At 44.0% G+C, this 19442-nt stretch overlaps 1 protein-coding gene across 4 annotated transcripts in view; it reads right to left on the bottom strand.

The window, feature by feature from the left end:
• The window catches only part of LOC119404923 (ras-specific guanine nucleotide-releasing factor RalGPS1), a 77912-nt gene that overhangs the window by 22279 nt on the left and 36191 nt on the right, over positions 1–19442 (bottom strand). For 3 of the 4 annotated variants that reach the window (XM_049418556.1, XM_037671620.2, XM_049418553.1), the window contains exons 8-10: positions 15916–16062; positions 11899–11931; positions 6426–6560 (exon numbers count right to left, since the gene is read on the bottom strand). In XM_049418556.1, coding sequence (XP_049274513.1) covers positions 6426–6560; positions 11899–11931; positions 15916–16062 — 315 coding nt within the window. The remainder of the gene's footprint in view (positions 1–6425; positions 6561–11898; positions 11932–15915; positions 16063–19442) is intronic. The other variant, XM_037671639.2, reaches the window with a different exon arrangement.

Raw genomic sequence — 19442 nt, 5'->3', positions numbered from 1 at the left:
CATTCTTCGCGTGACATTACAATTTGTTGCTATAGCATTCATTCCTTCGCCCTTGTGCCAAAACAATGCACAAGCGCTCAACTACGTCTGTGAAGACAAGTTTCACTTTCGTGTTATACCGATTCCTATGACAGAGGGATCAGCCATGTTTTTGAAAAAGGTAGGCCCTTTCCGTTGACTCGTACAGTTCCGCATGCATTTGTTCTGTTGCTCTGCAGAAATTCAAAGAGCACTGGGCTTGTGTACCAGTTGTTCACAAACAGAGAGTGTCCTTTCCAAGAAAGTCTGCCAGAAGTTCAGCAACAGAGCCCGCATAACTACGGTCCTTTCTTTGGCGCAGACTAACTGTAGCTCCTGAATAAACTGTAAACCTGAGTACATACCCAGTTTTCACGTCACACATCATGAACACCTTTACTCCGAACCAGTGTCATTTGGATGGTATGTGCTGCCGGAATGCAAGACTGCCTCTCCAAGGCATCGGAGATTCATCTATGCATAAATCTTGGTATGGAAGGAAAAGTCTGGAAATTTTTTTTCTGAAAGGATTCCATGACCGGTCGAATGGCCCTTATGGTGTATCCAGACGACGGACCGACCCGCGGGCGGCTGAGTCACGTGACAGTAGGAACGCGAGTGGCCCGTCCGCTTGCGCGATACACGTGCAGTCCGAAACGGGAGGAATAAAGCCCGGGCCGAGTCCTGTTCCAACCGCAGACGATGCAGAGCGCGCGTCTCAAAAGAGAAACCGCAAGTTCGAAGAGCCGCCGGCGCACTCGGCGACCGAAAAAAGAAGGAAAAAACCTGTCTTGTTGACACCCCACCCCTCCGAGCACACGGCCCGCAGGCGAGGAGGCGGACGGACGGTTCGTGAAAATGTTTTCGGCATTGTTGGCCCTCCCGATCCGCGGCCCAGCTACGGACTCCCCCAACCGGAAGTGGAGGGTCACGTGACGGCGAGGCCGCGGGCCAAAAGAGCGGTTTGGCCCGTCGTCTGGATGCACCATTAGGCGATCGGATTGCTCCTTTATCGAACTGAAGTGCAGAACGCGCAGCAGAACAAAAAAGCGGTTCACAGAAAAAATCTCCTGAAAAAATGGGGTCAGCAGCATTGGGTCCATTGACGAATAGTCCCGCAGGGCATTCTTCCTCACCAGGCCCATAAGCAATGCTATCGCCAAGAAGCAGTAAAGCTCTGGGAGGTTCACTGCTGCCAAGGCTCTGAGCCGCAATGCACCATAGTGACATGCAGCTGCTTTTTCAGTCACGTATTTGTTAGTTTCCGTGGCAATGAGCAACACAAGTTCTTTATCAAAAAACAGTTTGAAATAATCCAGTTCGTTTGCTTCTTGTGGGAGCAGAGAGACCACAACCTGCCCTAACTGCGAGTCGTCAAAGGTGAACAGAGATGGCGGAAAATCACCTGTCTCCCTCTATTGGGTGTCGTCGCGCTTTGCCCGCTTTCGTGATGTTGCGCCTGCTTTGAGGTCGGAGGTCAAACTGGTTGAATGCAGTTCGTCGTCGGAAGATGAGCTGTTCTCTTCTGATGAAAAACTGTCTTCCGATTCAGACTCGGTGAATGGAGCAAAATCAGAGACGGAAGACTCATCGCTGTCAGTGTCAAGTGAACGGGCAGTGCATTCGGCCATATCGCTGGTTCGCGTGCATCTGAAGAACTCGAAGGAAATTCGGTGAACAAGGAAACCGATGATACCTCATGAGCATCGGTGATAACGAGCTAAGAGCGGTGCCAAGAAAGATAAAAACAACTTCCAAAGCCCCTGCAAAGCAGCGCCAACAAAAATAAAAATCAAGTTTCGTGCTCCTCCACTGCGATCACGTGGCAAAACCGAAACCACAAAAGGGCGTTGCTGTAGACCACAGGATGCACTGTAGCTAGAAATAAGTTCTGTTTATCTCCGCAAGAAGGTGGCACAATCAAATTTTAAATGCTTCTTGTAAGTCCTAGCACGTATTATCGTCATGGTGCGAAATTTCGAAACCGTACTGGTACAGCAAAGAGACCGCGGGTCGGAAAACGGCCGTCGTACATCTACGACATACACTCAAAGGGTTAAGGGGAGATGCTACTCGAAGACACTTTTTCTTTAATATTCACCCTAGAGCAATGAAACTTGAGCTGCTTATAGAACTTTTTATGCTGATTTCAAATATATAATTAGTTTTCTTGCAAGTTGCATACTTTTAGTTCTGCAACATGACAAAGTGAAAAACTTAAGCCTTTTGCCCCCCCTCTTTTCAGACCTAAACTTCAATAACTTTTTACAATTGATAGTTCATAATGTTTCAAATAAAGTGTGGAATGCAAATAACTAATTAGGAAGTCCATACAAAATATGTACTAGACGTGAAAAATTTTAACGTGGGAAGTTCATATTTCTCCTACCCTAGTAAAAGTTTACATAATATTTTTTTATTATATAATAAGAATATTGAAACTTAAACAAGATAATTGCATTTCTCGTACATTGGAAAAAATCTGGGAAAAATTTCATGCAGATCTGAGCACCAGAAGTACCCGAAAAAGGAGGGGCACATTGACAAAAATGGCAAAATTTGTGTTTTGAGAAAAACGAGTTTTAAAGTCAAAATTGCATGTTTATTTATCAAAGATGTCATTGAATGCGACGAAATTTGTACACAAGAAAGAACAATCCTCCTTGTAGTGGCCACTGCCATTAAAATGCGCCGGCACCATAGGTTTGGCCCTCACGGCTCTTTCGAGATGACTCCTCAACAAGAGATTTTTTCTTCAGCGCACACCGACGAGCCCTTGCTTCTCCTGTTAGTTTTTGAGACATTTTTTTTCTGGCGTGTGCTGTCCTGTGATGAGCAAAGAGCAACCAGATCATGAGGCGGTAGCATGCCAAGCTCTTCCAGAACACGTTCAAAACTGGAGTGCCCTTGAATAAACCTACATGTTCAGTGCTGTCATATCAGCAATCAATGAAGACTCGTCGCTCTGATTTTTCTTCGTCTTCGAAGAGTCCGATCTTTTTCTGGGAGGCACTCACATATTCGAATGCTGCGGCAAACTCGTCGGACGCATCGGCGTCACTGCCACTACGCCTTGCGGCAGCAGACGATCTTTTCGTGGTTTGAGTGTTCGGCTTTGATTTGCGCCGGCGTCCTCGAAATTTGTGTGCCGCGTGAAACTTCACAGGCCGGTGACCGCGCTTCCTACGGCTTTCTTCATCCATAACGGATAAGCACTCGAGAAAAGCGTTGTTCACCTGCGCTGCTCGACGAGACACGGATCCTGCAAGTAGGCTTCACAGCACACACAGGCGCGCAGCGGCCAATGGCGGCTCCCAATCCGTACCACGTGATTTAAAGCCAGTCGCGGCGCTCGAAAAAGGCGGCAAAAGCGTGCTTCTCTTTATTATTTCTTGTGCTGCAGCAGCGCGGGAAACCGTCGTTATTTGAAGAGTGAGGCTCGGCTCTTCGCCTCATGCGGTCAACAATGGCGAGCGGCGGCGCATTATCAGCGGCAAGGTGCTCGAAGATGACACACTTTCGGCCTTTTGACAGCCACCTTGTGCTCTTTAGACGCAATTTTAAAGCATTTCCAGTTGAGTCTCGACATTGATTTTTTTTTTCAGAACAGTAGAGGTACTAATCTTAACAAAACAGGTGAAAACAAAAAATCGATAATTTTTTAGAAAACTCGCGTTTTTCGACCCGCATCTCCCCTTAATTTCTCAATCACTAAAGCGCTGCTGTACACAATACTGACGGTTTAGACATTCTCAAGCATTAAACTTTCACTCTAGCATAAATTGTTATTTGCCTTTAGTGTCATTTTAATGATTTCAACAATATTTTAGTAGAGTTGCAGAAGTCTGCTACTCCCTCTTTGGCCATCTCCACATGAGAAATACATATAAAATGGCGAATCTTATGCATGCACAGTTTTTTTAACTGTCCAATTTTTCTGATGTTTTTGTACTCCCTAGGAAGTCCAGAAAATCAAATGCTGACTAAATAGAAACACATAAAAGTGCTCATGCAAACAATAACATTAGTACTACTAGCAGTTTAAGGGATCCTAGCATATACTAGGCACGTACAAGTGCACATAAACACGCACTACAGAAGTCGACAAGGGCACACGCATGCTTTCCTTCATGTGCATCAGTATTTGTGTACTTGGGTGCCTTTTGTAACAAAGTTTAACTGTATCACCCAATAATGATTTCTAGTGAAACAATGCCAATAAATGTGAGCACTGTTAGAAACACACTCAATGCTAATCAGCATAGAAGCTGCAGAATTGTTAAATCCTAAGGTTACAGAATTAAAGTACAGTAATCTCTCGATATAACGAAGTCAACGGGACGGCGGAAAAATTCGTTATAAATGGTATTTCGATATAAGCAACCACTCGAGAAAAGCTAAAGCAGTCGAGCATTAATTGCACTACAACTACAAGGAAGTCAAAACACAATGTATTCAGTGAAGCAAAACTTTATTCAGGTGCAAAAAAAAGCACTCTGAATAACACAATCACATGGCCAATCACACAGCGCGCCCCATGGAATGCTACGGCGGAAGTCAGCCCGCAGTCTTACGGCCACTTTTCGGCATCCAAGAGACCGCAGTTTTCTAAAGTCGCAAAGTACCAGGAAAACTAGATTTTTCATGTAGATTCTGTTATGGGGGACACTAGCAATGTGATTGCGCCCAAGATTAACAGTTTGGGCACGCTGTACCATGGAATTTGACCGCTTCCGTTGGCTCCGCAGTACAGTCGACAGATTTTCCAGACCTGGCGGGGGCCCCAGAATATTCCGAAAAAGTTAAGACATGAAAATGAAATTTATTTGGGTTAGAGCGGCCTAAAAAATCTCCAATAATGCCCTGCTTTATGCTACACCTGGGTATGAGCAGAATTGGTTGTGTTTGGGCTACAGTAATGTCGTCAGTGCGTTGCCGATCGCTGCCGCCGACCGTTGCAGGTGGCACAGTTGGTGGCTCCATGGCACCAAGCAAAAAAAAATTTGACGCTGGTCACAAAAAGATGCACGCAATGTCTCGTCTCATTGGTGGGATTTAACGACGCGGTTTGGCATTCTTTAACCTGCACTGACCTTGCACAGACCGCGAGCCTCCAGCATTTCGCCACTATCGAAACGGAGCTCCGATCAAATCTGCCTGTTTCAGGTCAGTAGCTAAGCACCACAACCACTGAGCAACCGCAACAGCAGAGAATGTGTGACACGCACAACAGCTCAAAAACACTTGACACACCACCAACATGACCACGTGCGGAATGACAAATGGAAAAACAAGCGCACAAAAAAAGCCCTACCGGCGTATTAACGATGACAATAAGGCTGACTGAAAAGGAAAAGTTACGTCCCCTAGAGCATTTTGCCAGCCAAGGAAAAGCGGGCATGGCCTCCAAAACTGGCATATTGTGCATGCTCCCAATCTTGGAGGCAACACAACTGGCCACTAAAAGCCAAACTTGACCAAGCCAGCGAAAAATCTAACATTTTCAAAATCAAGCGGCGTGGCTAAAAACAAGCGATTTAGTCCGAAAAATTGAACTTTAGGGCATAAATTTGTCCGAAAAATTGATTGCGAAAATGTATTAGTGCTATGGGAACCATGACGGTGCATTTCGGTGCAAGTCCGAAATACCCTATTCATCAAGTTCGAATTTTTGGAGTCCGAAAAATTAGTCGACGACTGTAAACAGCTGGGAGCACTGGGCAATCGCTTAGTACCCATTACTAGGTGGTCATCGGTCGTGGGTTTGGTACTTGTGTGGCCAGTTCTGTGCCTGCATAAGATGTCGGCGGCATTAATTTGACACTGCATGCGCAAAAGGGTTGCCGCCGCTCGGCGACGCCTCCGCTTGCCACTTCGTTCTAAGCGGGTGAAGCTCTTCATGCGGTTCGAGTAAAGTGGCTTAATATGCATGCGTCTGAGTCGGGACCGGAAGAAATTTCAAATAAAACAATATTTTGAGTAAAGCGATTTCGTTATAATGAGGGATTACTGTACATCTGGGATCTCAAACAGCTATAAAGTTTACTGGTGTTAAGCTTTCTATTCACTTGTACTTTACCAGGACATGGAAGACTTTGATCTGTTTGTACTTACACATACTTGCAGGGACTCTTTTCACTCACATTTACACCCAGAAACAGACTAACCTATGAGTCTGTGAGAGTCCAAGTGAGTCAGCATTACTTTGGACATGTAAAACGTTGTTTTGTAAAGAGGAGCATCTGGGACTCTATAGCTCAAGATTGTGACCAAGCAATTCTCCTTGTGCTTAAGGTTTTTAGTGCATAAGATGCAGAATCAGAAGCATGAATATAGTTCTTCAAAAAGAAATGTGGCACAGTGCTTCTGTAGAGTATCACACACTTTGGTCACCCAGCAGTACTAACCCATAAAGTGGTGCAGGAGGCTCCCAGAGCTCCAGGGCTGCTGGCCGCCACAGGACAGTGCCGGCACCTTCAGCCACACTGTCGTCCAGCAGCAGCCGACCTTTCTGCTCAGGAGCAGCAGCCTCCCCCCATCCACTGCACCATGAAATTTACACGTGCCATTTAAAATGCTCAAAGGTCACTCCTACTGAAAACTTGCTGTTTGGCTGTGCAGTCTGCCGTAGCTTCCAAACAGTGCCATGTTCACACACAAGCAACACAGCAAGGTAGATACAGTTGACATGGAGGAAGAAAAAAGCTTCCTGCGTGCACACAGAGACCAATCAAAGCACGTGGTTGTATGAGCATCTTAATGGCAAAAGGGCTTTTGCAGCAGCCCATGGCAGCTGCAGTATCTACACTATAAAGCATACATAGCTAAGTGTAACTGCAGTTCCTATAATAAGCTTACTGCTGTAAAAACTGGGATACATAGTATGTTTGGTACAGTAAAAACCAGATTATAGGGTTTTTTTTTTTTCAGGAAGCCATGACAAATGGATCATCTCCCATCTAATATACTGGTCATTGGCAGAGTAACTACAGAAGCCTTGCCCCTCACAGAGCAACAAACACATGGCGTCATAATGGCCGTTGCTGTGGTGGTAAGTTCAGGGTGCAATCATTACATGGAAAGAGAAAAAAATTGAATTTTGGCAAGAGAATTCACGGGTGCAATCAATGTGCGAGTAAATATGGTAAGAAAGTTGATAGCAGCTTTGAAACAAGTGAAGATTGAGTCCCTGCTTGAAGAAAGAGTGCTTTAGGAAAAGGCATCTTTGTGCTACGTCTACGAACTTCAAACACCACACGATTGCATAATTTGGCAATTTGGCATAATGTTCATAGCAACGTGTGTGTGTGTGTGTGTGTGTGTGTGTGTGTGTGTGTGTGTGTGCGTGCGTGCGTGCGTGCACTGCTATGAACATTATGCCACCATGTGGTGTTGAAGCCAGGATACGCAAGAGCCAAGAAACAGGAAAAACAAAACAATATTTAGTGGTACAGAATTACATTTCAATGCTTACATTTGAAAAAACCGTGCAACATTGCCTGGTGCGTTTACTCATGCACGAGCAGCACAAAAAGTTTTTTGAGCACCTGTAATGTCATATCCTTTTAGTAAATCTAGTACCAGGCAGCACAACCAATACCTGGCAAATCTGGACACCGGTTTTGAAATGTGGAGTTTTTGTCCCTTTGTTATGTTTCAAGACATGCTGACTGCATGGGGCGCCTCATGAAAAAAAAATGCTTCAGATGAGTCACATCTCTATAGCTGATGAACATACTTATTAGCACTTTCGTGACCGCGCCTATTCCCATCGATAGTATGTTATCGATGACTTCAAGATCAAGTTTTGGCACTCTCTGAGCGGTTCTGGACAGCTAACGCAATACAAAGCATAAAATAACATGTTTTTTTATCAGTTTTGTTTGCGAGTTTGTTTTTTCCACCGCGGGGAGATTTTTAAAGCTCGTTCGCAGTCGGATAGGTGAGCGCTCGTTGTCTCAGACTTCGCGTCGACGCCGCTCGCGGGTGCTCCACGGAAACGGCGAATTTCGACGGATTCCGATTAATATGAGCGGGAATGTCTGGATGATGGTAGCAGCACAGACACGAAAGACGACTTCGATTCGCCAGGCGAAGTCGTACGGACGGCGAAAGTGCGTCAAACCTACCCGGAACATCAGCAGCTATCCGCCGGTAAGTTTAGTCTTCTCCTCGGGTCATTTTATCGCGGCCGTGTGTCGACGTAAACGTATCCGGTGTGTTCTAAACATAACAGCTCTTATCTGCAAGGTGTTAACTTCATTCGGGCGGGAGCATTTGGCGCTGTCTGCAGAAAGAGCGCAGTTCTCTCCGCGAAGACGGCGCGGAGTGGAGTTTGACCCAACGCTCTGGTGTGCTGCGCGGCGGCGTCTTCGTGTTGTTTTCACCGCAGAAGTCATCAGAGAGATATGTAACCACACAGATAAATATGCGTGGATGCATACTTTCGAAAAGCCAACATACAGTGAGAGGGACGGATCCATGGAGGGAGGTTACTGAAGAGAAGATGAGCAAGTTCGTCTCACTCCATGTGTACATGGTAATCGTTGAAGTCCCGCGCTTGCATTGGTGTTGGGGTCGACGACACGTATTTCCAGGCCTTCGTCTACCGTCAGTGATGCCACGGAAAAGGTTCAAGGCTTCTTGAGTGTCTCTGATCTGAAGAAGACGACCGTCGCATAGCACGAGAATCTTCACCACGTGTCTTCTCTATTGCAACACATGAACGATTTTTCTACGCTATCTTTTAACCCCGTCGGAACCTTTCAGTGAATGAGAAAATGGTGAAATGTGAAGGTCGGTATGGTATTCGGCAGTATATGAGTGAGAATGAGGTCAAATGAGAGTACAATTATGGATTTTTGCAGATTTGGGACAGGCTACGCTGTTCATTTCAACAAATACACAGGAAAATTGAAAAATACCAGAACTGCAAACTATGCTAGGAAAGCTGAACAGAAAAAAAATTTTTTCCCCGAAACATACGCAGCCAGCCTTTGTTTCACCGCGTCGAGAACCTGCATCGCGCGGTGGCATGATAGGCACTAGTGCCTATGTTCTTGTATTTATGTAAACAATCTTTGTACTTACAGAGCTTATATTTCTACTATTATTCTGCGAGGGCTTTGCATTCAAAACGCATATTTCGATTTTTTTAAATGTTTAACCTTTGCAGAGTAGCATTGATGTTTTTATGAATCTTTCTTTCTTTTTGATGCATTTTTCGTTGTTTGATAATTTTTTTATTTTATTAGAAATAAAACTGTGGTTTGAAATTAATACTGTTAGAAAGACCAATTCTTCCTCTATCATTTGAACCCCTACACTTTAGCATCAATTAAAATTCTTTGGCAGGGAAAAAATATTTTCTAGACTAGCCAAAAACAACTGATTTTTCCGCGGTCACGAAAGTGTTAAAGGACCAGTAAACAGACTCCGACTTTTTTTGACACCCCCAAACGAGCTTCGCCAATTCGTACAGTAGACCGCGGCGATCACATTTTCTAAATATTATAAGCGCTGCGTGCCAATCATCGCAACTGACTGCATGCAATGAACAATGAACCTGAAAGTGTGTATGGATCATTTTTTTAATCCTATGTTGGCAAAAGTGGGCAGACAAATTAGAGCTATGTAGCGCCCTCTGGCCAATATAGTGCCTATGGCAAACCTAAAGCCAACAATGAAAGATCAACTACACCCAATGGAAAAAAAAGAACGTGTTAAGTGGCAGTTCCATTTAAACGATTTTCGTTCATCCAGATTACACTGTGACTCATCTTTTGAGTTTATTTGCTCGTTAGTTCCACCTTTTGCTAAATCAGAATTCGTACTAGATTTGCTGCTAACAATTTTTTTTACATTCTAAGCTCCCATTACAGGAGTCATGAGCCAGCCCTCGGACTTGGTGAGAAAACATCCTGCAGAAAGCAGACACTACTATGAACAGTTCAGCCAAATCTTGTAGTCGTGTGCAGCATGGAGAGTTTAGAAGCGGAGCGCAGTTTCCATTTTCTCTGGCACCCTCTTTGTATTTACACAGCCACCTGTGCTCACTCTCTTTGGAGCTGCTGGCACCTGCTGTATGATGTCGAACAGCAAATAGCATGCTATTGGCTAATAGCCGTCATAAATCAAGAGTGGTGTTTGGATTGTACGCGTTCCAGTTTGGAACGTGTACAAGATCGCGCCACCCGTGGCACTATCCCGTACGCGTTCCAAAATGGAACGGAGGCGGTCCGTTCTATTGAGCCGCATGCAATTGGTCAAGGTGAGCCGTGACGGACGTCACAGCCCTAAATTGATCAATCGCGAGCGGCTCAGTAGAACGGACCGCCTCCGTTCCATTTAGGAACATGTACAAGATTGCACCACAGATGCGCTTCTTATCACGCGGTACTGCCACGCGCCAGCGCCCTGCTTCATAGTCTGCTAACATTACACAGTAAGCACACCCGTGCACAGGAATCACAACAGAAGAGGGCGATTGCACTATTTCATGCGCACTCAAGGACACAACATATATTGACGTAACTTCTTTCTCTGTGCCATCCTGCCCTGTGTAGCTTCCAGTGTGCTCATCAGGACGAGAGAAGAGAGACCACTTGAAGCATGTGACAAATCCCTGTAACTACGCTTGTTTTTGACAGACGACAAATGCTTGCAGCAATCAATTTGTGAGACAAACTCTGATACTGAGGTCACTCGATGATCACCTGGGAAAAAGTGGTTCAGGACCCTTTTAACTATAGCAGATCTACTTCACCCTTCAAAACATTCAGGCTATTGATTAGCTTGGAATATAAATATACGTTAAATAGCTCTTTGTTTAACAATATTCCGCACCTCTCTAAAGGCTATTTATAAAACATATAATCCCATGCCTATATGATTCATTATATCGATTCATTTGTTTTAGTATTTCTCCTTCCATGCATTTCTTCATGTTCTTTGCATTTTCGTAACTTTGCCTGCCCCTATGCTGGGGTGCTGGAGCAATGCCTTTTGCAATGCTAATGCCTTCTATGCTTTTCACGCTTACTCATTGGTCAGAATGACGGACAGACCGTCACTCTGACCCGTAAAGGTCACAGCACTGTCACTATGAGACCCATGTCTGTCTGCCTCTGTGTGTCTGTGTTATCCTCTCAAAGCATACTGATACAGAACGACTGACTGATTAAGATTTAGTTCATTACAAGTGTTAAAAATAAATAAACAATGAGCAAAATAGTAAAATAAAATAATCTGAATGCACCCAGAACTTAATTCATTTAGGATAACCCCCCAAATATGCAAATAATTGCCTCCAAATAACCTGGGCAATTATTCAATAAAACAACAGACAGATAAATGCTTGGTTCATACATTGCAGTGAAGGATGTGAGCTAGTGATCACATCTTTCACACAATTTGTTGCTTTGAAAAGCAAAAAATGGGTTACAGTGATCCCTATCGAGTCAGTGGCTTTGTCCCTCATAGTATAAATTTTATTTGCGAATTTGAAATGCTAAATTCAGTACACCAAAAGGTGCCTTCATTTTGTTCTTGAAGTCACAGAAGCACTGATTTGCAGTAACAGTGTGTGTGTGTGTGTGTGTATTTAGTAACTGTTGGGGTTTTACGTCCCAAAACCATGATATCAATATGAGAGACGCCGTAATGGAGGGCTCCGGAAATTTCTACCACCTAGGGTTCTTTAACGTGCGTCTAAATCTAAGCACACGGGCCTCGAGCATTTTGCGTCCATCGAAAATGCGACGGCGGCAGCCGGGATTCGATCCCGCGACCTTCGGGTCAGAAGTTGAGCACCAATACCACTAGACCACTGCAGTGGGTATTTGCAGAAACAGTGCTGATACAATTTATTAAAGCACTTACTTGCTTGTGGTGGATGGGCCACTCAGCAACACGCTGCAAGGAAACAAAAAGTGATCATCGCACACCTTTCTACAGCCACACAGAAGCATGGGCGTAGGCAGGGGGGTGCAAAAGGGGCACTTGCCCCCCCTCAAGCCACACCGGCACTTGCCCCCCCGGCCAAGCTATGCCAGCCCCCCCCCCCCCCCCGTCCCCCAGCCGCGATGTAATGCGGGTTTGCACCCCCCAAGGCAAAATCCTGCCGACGCCCATGCACAGAAGTAAAAGCCTATCGAATAAAAGAAATAGTGCTACTAGAGACACATTCTAAAATACTGCTACGCAAAAGTAAACATGACATTGAGTTGGAATGAGAGAACAGAATGAACAAAAAAATGGTAAATTATATAAATGATCGTAAAATGCAGCCTCAATGGCTGTGGATGTACCTTTTTCTACAGGCAATACAAACAATGAGAAACTGTCCAAGTTAAATTTATTTAGCATGCTACAATGATTCACCAGAGTTCTTAACAATTGTCCAGGCTTTGGGCTTTTATCACACCTTGTTATCTGGACTGATCGCTGTCATAAACAGCAAGAGAAGTTTCCACTTATGCATCACTATTCAACAAGCACCTCCTCATTTGCTCTAAAAAGCTCACAAAATGGGTGTGTGGCCTGTAATATTTTAAGTAGCGAGTGCGGGATACTTGTTAAGACATGCAGAATTGGCGTGTGCATGATGTCAGTTTAAAGAGCGCAACACAAGCAGTGCACACTTACAAATGCATCAAGTTGAGCAGATAGGTAAAGTTGCATTGCCATGATTCAACAGCACATAATAACGAGGCGGACTAAGAGAAAGGAAAGACACTGCCTGTTATGTTTTTCCTTTTCTGTCTATCTATCACAGTGGATGCTGTCAAATCCAGAACGGAAGTGTTGCACTCTCTGAACTAGTGCCAAAATTGCAACCATATCTACGAGATTATCAGTTTCATGTAGGAGCTTAATGGTTACATTGACACTTGAACCTCATTATAATGAAATGGAACATAAGAAAATAACTGACATAACAAACTTAATAAAATTCCCCTTGAAATCCACATGTATTCGGAACTTACTATAGAATTATTGTTGCGTGTTATTGGATTGTGTTAGCAGTCCTTTCATTATACTGATGAATTAATACTTGTTTAAGATTGTATAACCGTACTTCCCCCCTTACCCAATGCCTTCTTGAAGGCCTGTAAGGTACCTGTAAATAAATAACTAAATAAATAAATAAATAAATAAATAAATAAATAAATAAAATTAGAAGTAAAAGTGTTCTGTCAATGAATATGAACGAAACTTGTCTACAAAATGCAAAAATGCCCACGTTTTTGCACCAACTGTATTAGTTTCTGTGGTCTTTGGCACTCAGTTGCCATGTCAGTTCAAAGCTCCCATTATGATGGATAGTGTTTTCTGGCGCAAGGGCTAAGAACGGCCCAGTGGCAATGTGACACTTGGTGACAAATGGCAATGTGTTGTTCTTCAAAGGCAAAATGAGTTGCATGTGGTGGATATGACACGGCTGTATAATGGCCTAAAATAAATCACTGTAAATGGTCTAAAATGTGCAACTACTATTACAATGTCTGTTAGTAATGTGTGCTACGGTCGCAGAAGTTGGTAATGAAGGATTACTTATAAAATGTTTTGATGACAGCGGTACTAGTGCCTCAGCAGGGCCCTTGAATAATAATATCAGGGGTTTTACGTGCCCCCGATACTGACCATCTGGTGTCCTTTAACGTGCACTAACGTTGCACAGTAAATGGCCTCTAGCATTTCGCCTCTATCGAAATACGACCGCCGTGGCCGGGATCGAACCCATGAGTTTCCGGTCAGCAGCCAAGCAGCAGAGCCCTTGAGCATACGAGCTGCTAGGCACATGTTCTGTATAAGTGATTGCACCGCAGCTACAAATGGGCTGGACAAATGATTTCTATTGTGTTAGTTTCCCCTAAAAACTTTAAAACTGTTTTAACATTAAAAACAGGGCCATTGCCTAATGAGTACACTGGTTGCAGAGGCATATTCAGTGATGCGATTGAGCGAAGCCATTTTGGCGCAGCTTCTGGAGCAGCTAAAACCTTACTTTGGAACAGCATAACAACCTTTTGGAGCAGTTATCTGTAACACATTTTCGAACACAAATATTCATCTATCTAAGCTGGAGCAGTTGTACCAATGTTTAATGAAATTGATTTTTTGCCCACATGCAAGCATGTTTACTTTAAGTACTCCTAAAGATGAAATTAAATCCCCGCTCTTCGTTTTTCTGCAGACAGTTGTAAGTTTCTTTAGTCCCGTGACCTTAGGCCACCTAATACTTTCCCGGAATTAATTTCATATTTGTAAATGGATCTGGTTTTCCCTGATTATCTAGTTATAGTACTGGAAGCACAGGCTGTCTAAATTTTTCATGCGTTCTATTTACTATCCAAAGGAACTATTCTGAGTGCGTTTGTGCTTCAGTACATGTTGAGCAAACAGCCGTGCGTATCCAATGATCAAGGCATGCGAGTGGGGTGTTTGCAACAATTTAAATTATCGATGGTTGAAAGGCAAATGTTAGAGCACCCGCGTTGCCGACAAAATGAATGCAGGAAAAAAACACAGCTAACAAAAAATACCTCTCTTGTGGAAAGTCGTCAACTAAGTTTCAGACCTCCTGGATTATGTGCATAGCATAGAAACTATGTCGATCAACGACCGAAATTTAGTGCGCTGTACGATACCTCATTCGATTTTATGAGAGCACGCGCAATGTCCAAAACATTGCAATTGAATCGAAACACCATTTGAGTGTTACACATGCCATCCATGCCCTCGTTTTCATTGATGATGCGAGTCCCCTCTTTCCAAGTGCCACCACAAAGAGTTTTCTCAATTCCCTACCAAACCGCAACTTTGACTGCCTGCGACTGCAACCAACAAGGCTGCTAATGGTCATGGGCCTAGCCTGCAAGTGGCATGCTGCCACAGGAAGCTCACACAAGACAACATGGAGATTGGGCATCCAAAATACCGCACTCAATCCCTGAACAAAGCGCAGTGTGCGTGTGAAACAAGTTTGGGTTCGTGGCCAAGAGATCAGCCACGGCAAAGGCCTACAAAACGCCTGCCAAGCTTGTAAGTCTGCGTGCTGGAAGGAAAGACGAAAGCTTGGGTCATAAAGCCATAAAGCTTTTAAGTTTGTGGATGAGGACAAAAGCACGATATCTGTTGCACTCTGCAATGATGCAACTGTTTATTTTCCTGAAAGGAAACTGAAGAGCCAAACAGCAGTAATACGCACTTGATACAAACACAGGCACACCCAGCCAACAAGCGGCAGGAGCTATGCCAGCACCGATGCAAAGGCTTCTCAGTAGCCTATGCAACCACCCCTCTTCCTCACTCCACACACCCACAACTCGCTGTCACCGTGGCCTTTTTTTTTCTTCTTTTCTTTCTCCCCCTTCCACCCCTCGTTCGTTTGCTCCATGTCTCCTTTTCCTTTGTAATGCCCTCATCACTCTCTCCTTGGCTGGTGCACCTCATTTGAGAAGCAAACTCATTGCCTCGCTTGTTGGAGGGATTCTCCGGCAACTGCGTTATAACAGGTCGCTCATCTTGAGAGGCTGCGTACAAGTGGCATGTGTAAACATGGAGTTCTATGGGAGGATAAGCGGGAGTCAGAAAGGACTGCATTGAACGCAGTACTGCGCTATAAGGGGTTGCGTTACAAGTGGTCCAAATAGTAGTCCCCTTTGGCATCAACACATTTTTGCCAGCGACTCTACCATGCACTGTACACATCCTAAGAGGCATTGACAGGAGCCTCATTTAGAGCCCTGTTGCAGTGGTTTGGGCCACTTTACAGTCCCAAAGTGTTGCTACTACTGCTCCTATTCCCTCTGATTGCTCTCCTATCGTCACTCGCACAACAAGGAGCAGTTCTTTGGGCTGCCAGTCCAGTTTTGACTTTGAAGCAGTACTTACTTAGTTCCTAAGCTGCGGGCTTTTCTATGACCAGGAATGAAGCGGGGTGGCCTGTTGGCACTTCCTGAAGGGGGGCTGGGTTCTGATGGAGGTGCCAGCAGTGTCAAGCTGGCTTGTCGCCCAGGGGGCTCCAGGCGTAGAGATTCTCTACACAAAGCAAATACGGTTCCAGGGCAAATCAAGAATACAGCGGGCTATCGATAATTAAAACTCGAGGGGACCCCAGGATTTTGTTTCAATTATCAGATGTTTGAATTATCAGAAGTTCTCGTAAATATGACTGGGGGCAACATACTAACTTGTGTTGTAATGTTTATTTTTTCTTAGGGCCACAGCAACGTCTAGACAGCTCTGAATGATTGCCAGAAAAGTTTTTGTCAGTGATCATACTGGTACTCATTATTATATGGCGCATGCAGGCGTGTGTAAATAAGGGGGAAAAATGTACTATGTCCCGTGACAGCTGGTAGCCCCTTCCTAATCTTAATACACTTTTCCACATAACACCACTGTACCGCAAAAGAAGTGACTTAACTCTTTCCTTACCGCGAGAAACTGGTTATTTTTCATATGTCTCGGGAAGAAAGTTTTTGCCAGTTTGAAAAATACTCCAGCATACATTGCAGTATACCAAATTATGCATAATGAAATGGTCTTTCCAAAAAATATAAGTTGTAAAGCAACAAAAATATTGTGGAATGTATAAAAATTTGAAAGTGTGTAACTTTTTGTTGCCAGCTGATAAACAGAGCAATAAAAAACACTATATATGCAAAAACACTCAGAACAAAGAAAATTCAGAATATACAATTTGAAGATAAATGACCCAGGAATAGTATAAAACAATAAATGTTCTACGCAATGTGTTTATTAAAATACGGAAAAAAAAAAGTGAACCGACGTACTGCTTCGCTGCTCGTGCATTGCGGTGAAGCATTTCCTGATTTTCGTGAGACACGGGTGCACTCGTGCACTTTTTGTATATTTCTTTTTGTTTTTTTACGAGAATAGCAGGGATGCAACAGCCGAAATAGGATTTGGAGAAATTTTTGGAGCAGCAAATGTTGCTTTTGGAGCACAAAAATCCAAATTCGGAGCCGGGTACGAAAAAAACTAAATTTTTTAGCCCAAAATCCCAAATTTGGAGCAGTATAACAAAGAAGGCTTATTTTTAGAAAAGAAAACAAAAATATGTAAAAACCATTCAACATCAGCTAATTCATGCACAGTGCACGTGAACACTGCTATTTCAATAAAAGCGGTGTGTTGAGCCACCCTACAGTGCGAACAATGACTAAGTCCACATTAGCATTTGCAGGACCTGTCAAATAATTCGACAGGCATTGGAAATGCTAATGTGGACCTGCAAACCTGGCAACCTGGAAACATGGGAGATTCGTAAAGCAGGAGCAAGTGGGGGTAGCGAAAAAAGAAAACTGGCATACGCTTTTGTCTACTGTGCCTCAAGACCGCAGAAACGCCATACACAGCAGCTCCAAATGATTGCCAATAATTTTTTAGACGTCAGCGATCATACTAGTACTCGTAATTACACGGCGCGTACATGAATGAGTAATTAAGGAACAAAATGCGCTGTGTCCTTGATAGCTAGTACTAATAGCCCCTTCTAAATCTCAGTATGCTTTTCCGCAGGACACAAGTGTACTGCGGCAAAAGTGGCTTAAAAAGCATTCTGCACGCAATAAAACAAGCATCAGGAAATTTGAAAACTACTGTCCTTTTCTATTGCGATAGCAACTATATGGACACTCTCGACGAGTTTTTGCCATTATCTCCCGTATAAAATCCAAATTGATAACATATCTCTGTGCATAGTATGTTCTACCGCGGCTAAAGAGCGCGAATGCGGGCGACGAACGTGGCAGAAGCAGATATCAAACGAGCCAGCCCATCCCTGTCGCTCGGAGGGCACATGTGATAACACCACTCCGCTCGGGAAGCCTGCCATCGAAGCACAGAGGAAATGTCCCGCCCGTCTTGAATGAGCATGAAAAGACGCGAGAGGGGGGCGGGGGGGGGGGGCTGTCGCTCGAGTAGCAACTTTGAACTTTGATTCTAAGGCTGCGGTCGCGATCGCTGGCGCGCACGCTATCTCGGCAGCCATCAGCGGGCGGCTCGTATATCCTGCTACGTGCTGCGCTCTCAATGCGAAGACACTGTGCAGAAAAAGCATCTTTCCCTGGAGCGGCCGTAATCTCTTACATCAACGTTTTGTAGAGTTACGCGAGATCGGATACAAAAAAGTATCCGGACATCCATCGAAATGCGACCGCCGCGGCTAGGATCAAACCCGCGACCTTCCTGTCAGCAGTCGAGCAACCACTGCACCACCGAGGCGGACCACGTACCACTACTGCAGAGATTCACTCGTACATAGTATTCAGGATGCATTTTGCTGCCAAAGACGCTTGCAGAAGCCTATGTGCTAAACGTCGCATCAGCAAAAAATAAAGCTAATGTGAAGGCTTCCCGTACAGTTCCGTCATCATGAGCAGCTCTCCGATGGTATTAGGGATGTGCGAATAGTGATTTTTGAGGCCCAATAGAATAGTGACAGAAGCGAATAGAATTGAATATGGTATACTTTTTGAATAAGTCACGAATCTGAAACAGCCATTCTTAGAACGAATTAATTATACAAATTGATGTTCACGTCCTCGTATTCATATGTTTAGTATTTATTTATTTATTATACTCAGAGGAATCAAAACGGAACAGATGAGAAGTAACCCCAAAAAGAAAGGTCGGTTAGGACGATGTCAGATAGAAGTGTATTCCATATTTCTTTCTTTTTTTTTTAATATACTGCAGGCCCTTCACGGCCCGTGCTAGTGGGTACATGAATACATGAAAGTATATACATTGCCGAAAATTCATGTTGAACATTTAGCTTTCGCCCGTACTCATTTACACCTTTGCTGTAAAAAAAGACTGATACGTATTAGAATGGGCGCATATGCCATAGGTACACAGCATTTGTAGGCTTATCGCAGGAGGAACGCACTGGAATAGTGATTTGTTTTCCTTCTTTGGTCAGTGAATGAAGGCAACTAAAAATATTTAAAAATTGTAGCCCTTTCATGGCAGGAGTTGAGCGAGGAAAGCAACTGGAGGGATTAAGTATAGGCGTATCCACATAATTGTTCAGAAAGCGCGAATGCTCCTTGTTAAAAAAGACGTGCTCCTCAAGCGAGGTAGCGTGCCTCTAATATGCCCTACAGGAATGTCAGTTATCGTGCTTTTGCGCCAATTTTTGCCTTACGCCGTTGCAAATGACATTTTGAAATATTCGTAAAATATTCGGGCTTACAAATGACATTAAGTAGGATGGAATACAGGGCGAGTTGGTGCAGATTCATCGTGGCTAACAGCATGAAAAACACAGACGAAGCTCGAAAAGTGGACATGGCACAGCGCTGTGATGTGGCCTTCATTACAAATGACGGTTATTCGATTCGATGATGGAATCGAGGAAGGCACTGTTTCATTTGAATATCGAAATTTTC

The sequence above is a fragment of the Rhipicephalus sanguineus genome, chromosome 1 (assembly GCF_013339695.2).
Source record: "Rhipicephalus sanguineus isolate Rsan-2018 chromosome 1, BIME_Rsan_1.4, whole genome shotgun sequence".
NCBI lineage: Eukaryota > Metazoa > Arthropoda > Arachnida > Ixodida > Ixodidae > Rhipicephalus > Rhipicephalus sanguineus.
The sequence above is the reverse complement of the archived record's forward strand: the minus strand, read 5'-3'. Positions and strand labels throughout refer to the sequence as shown.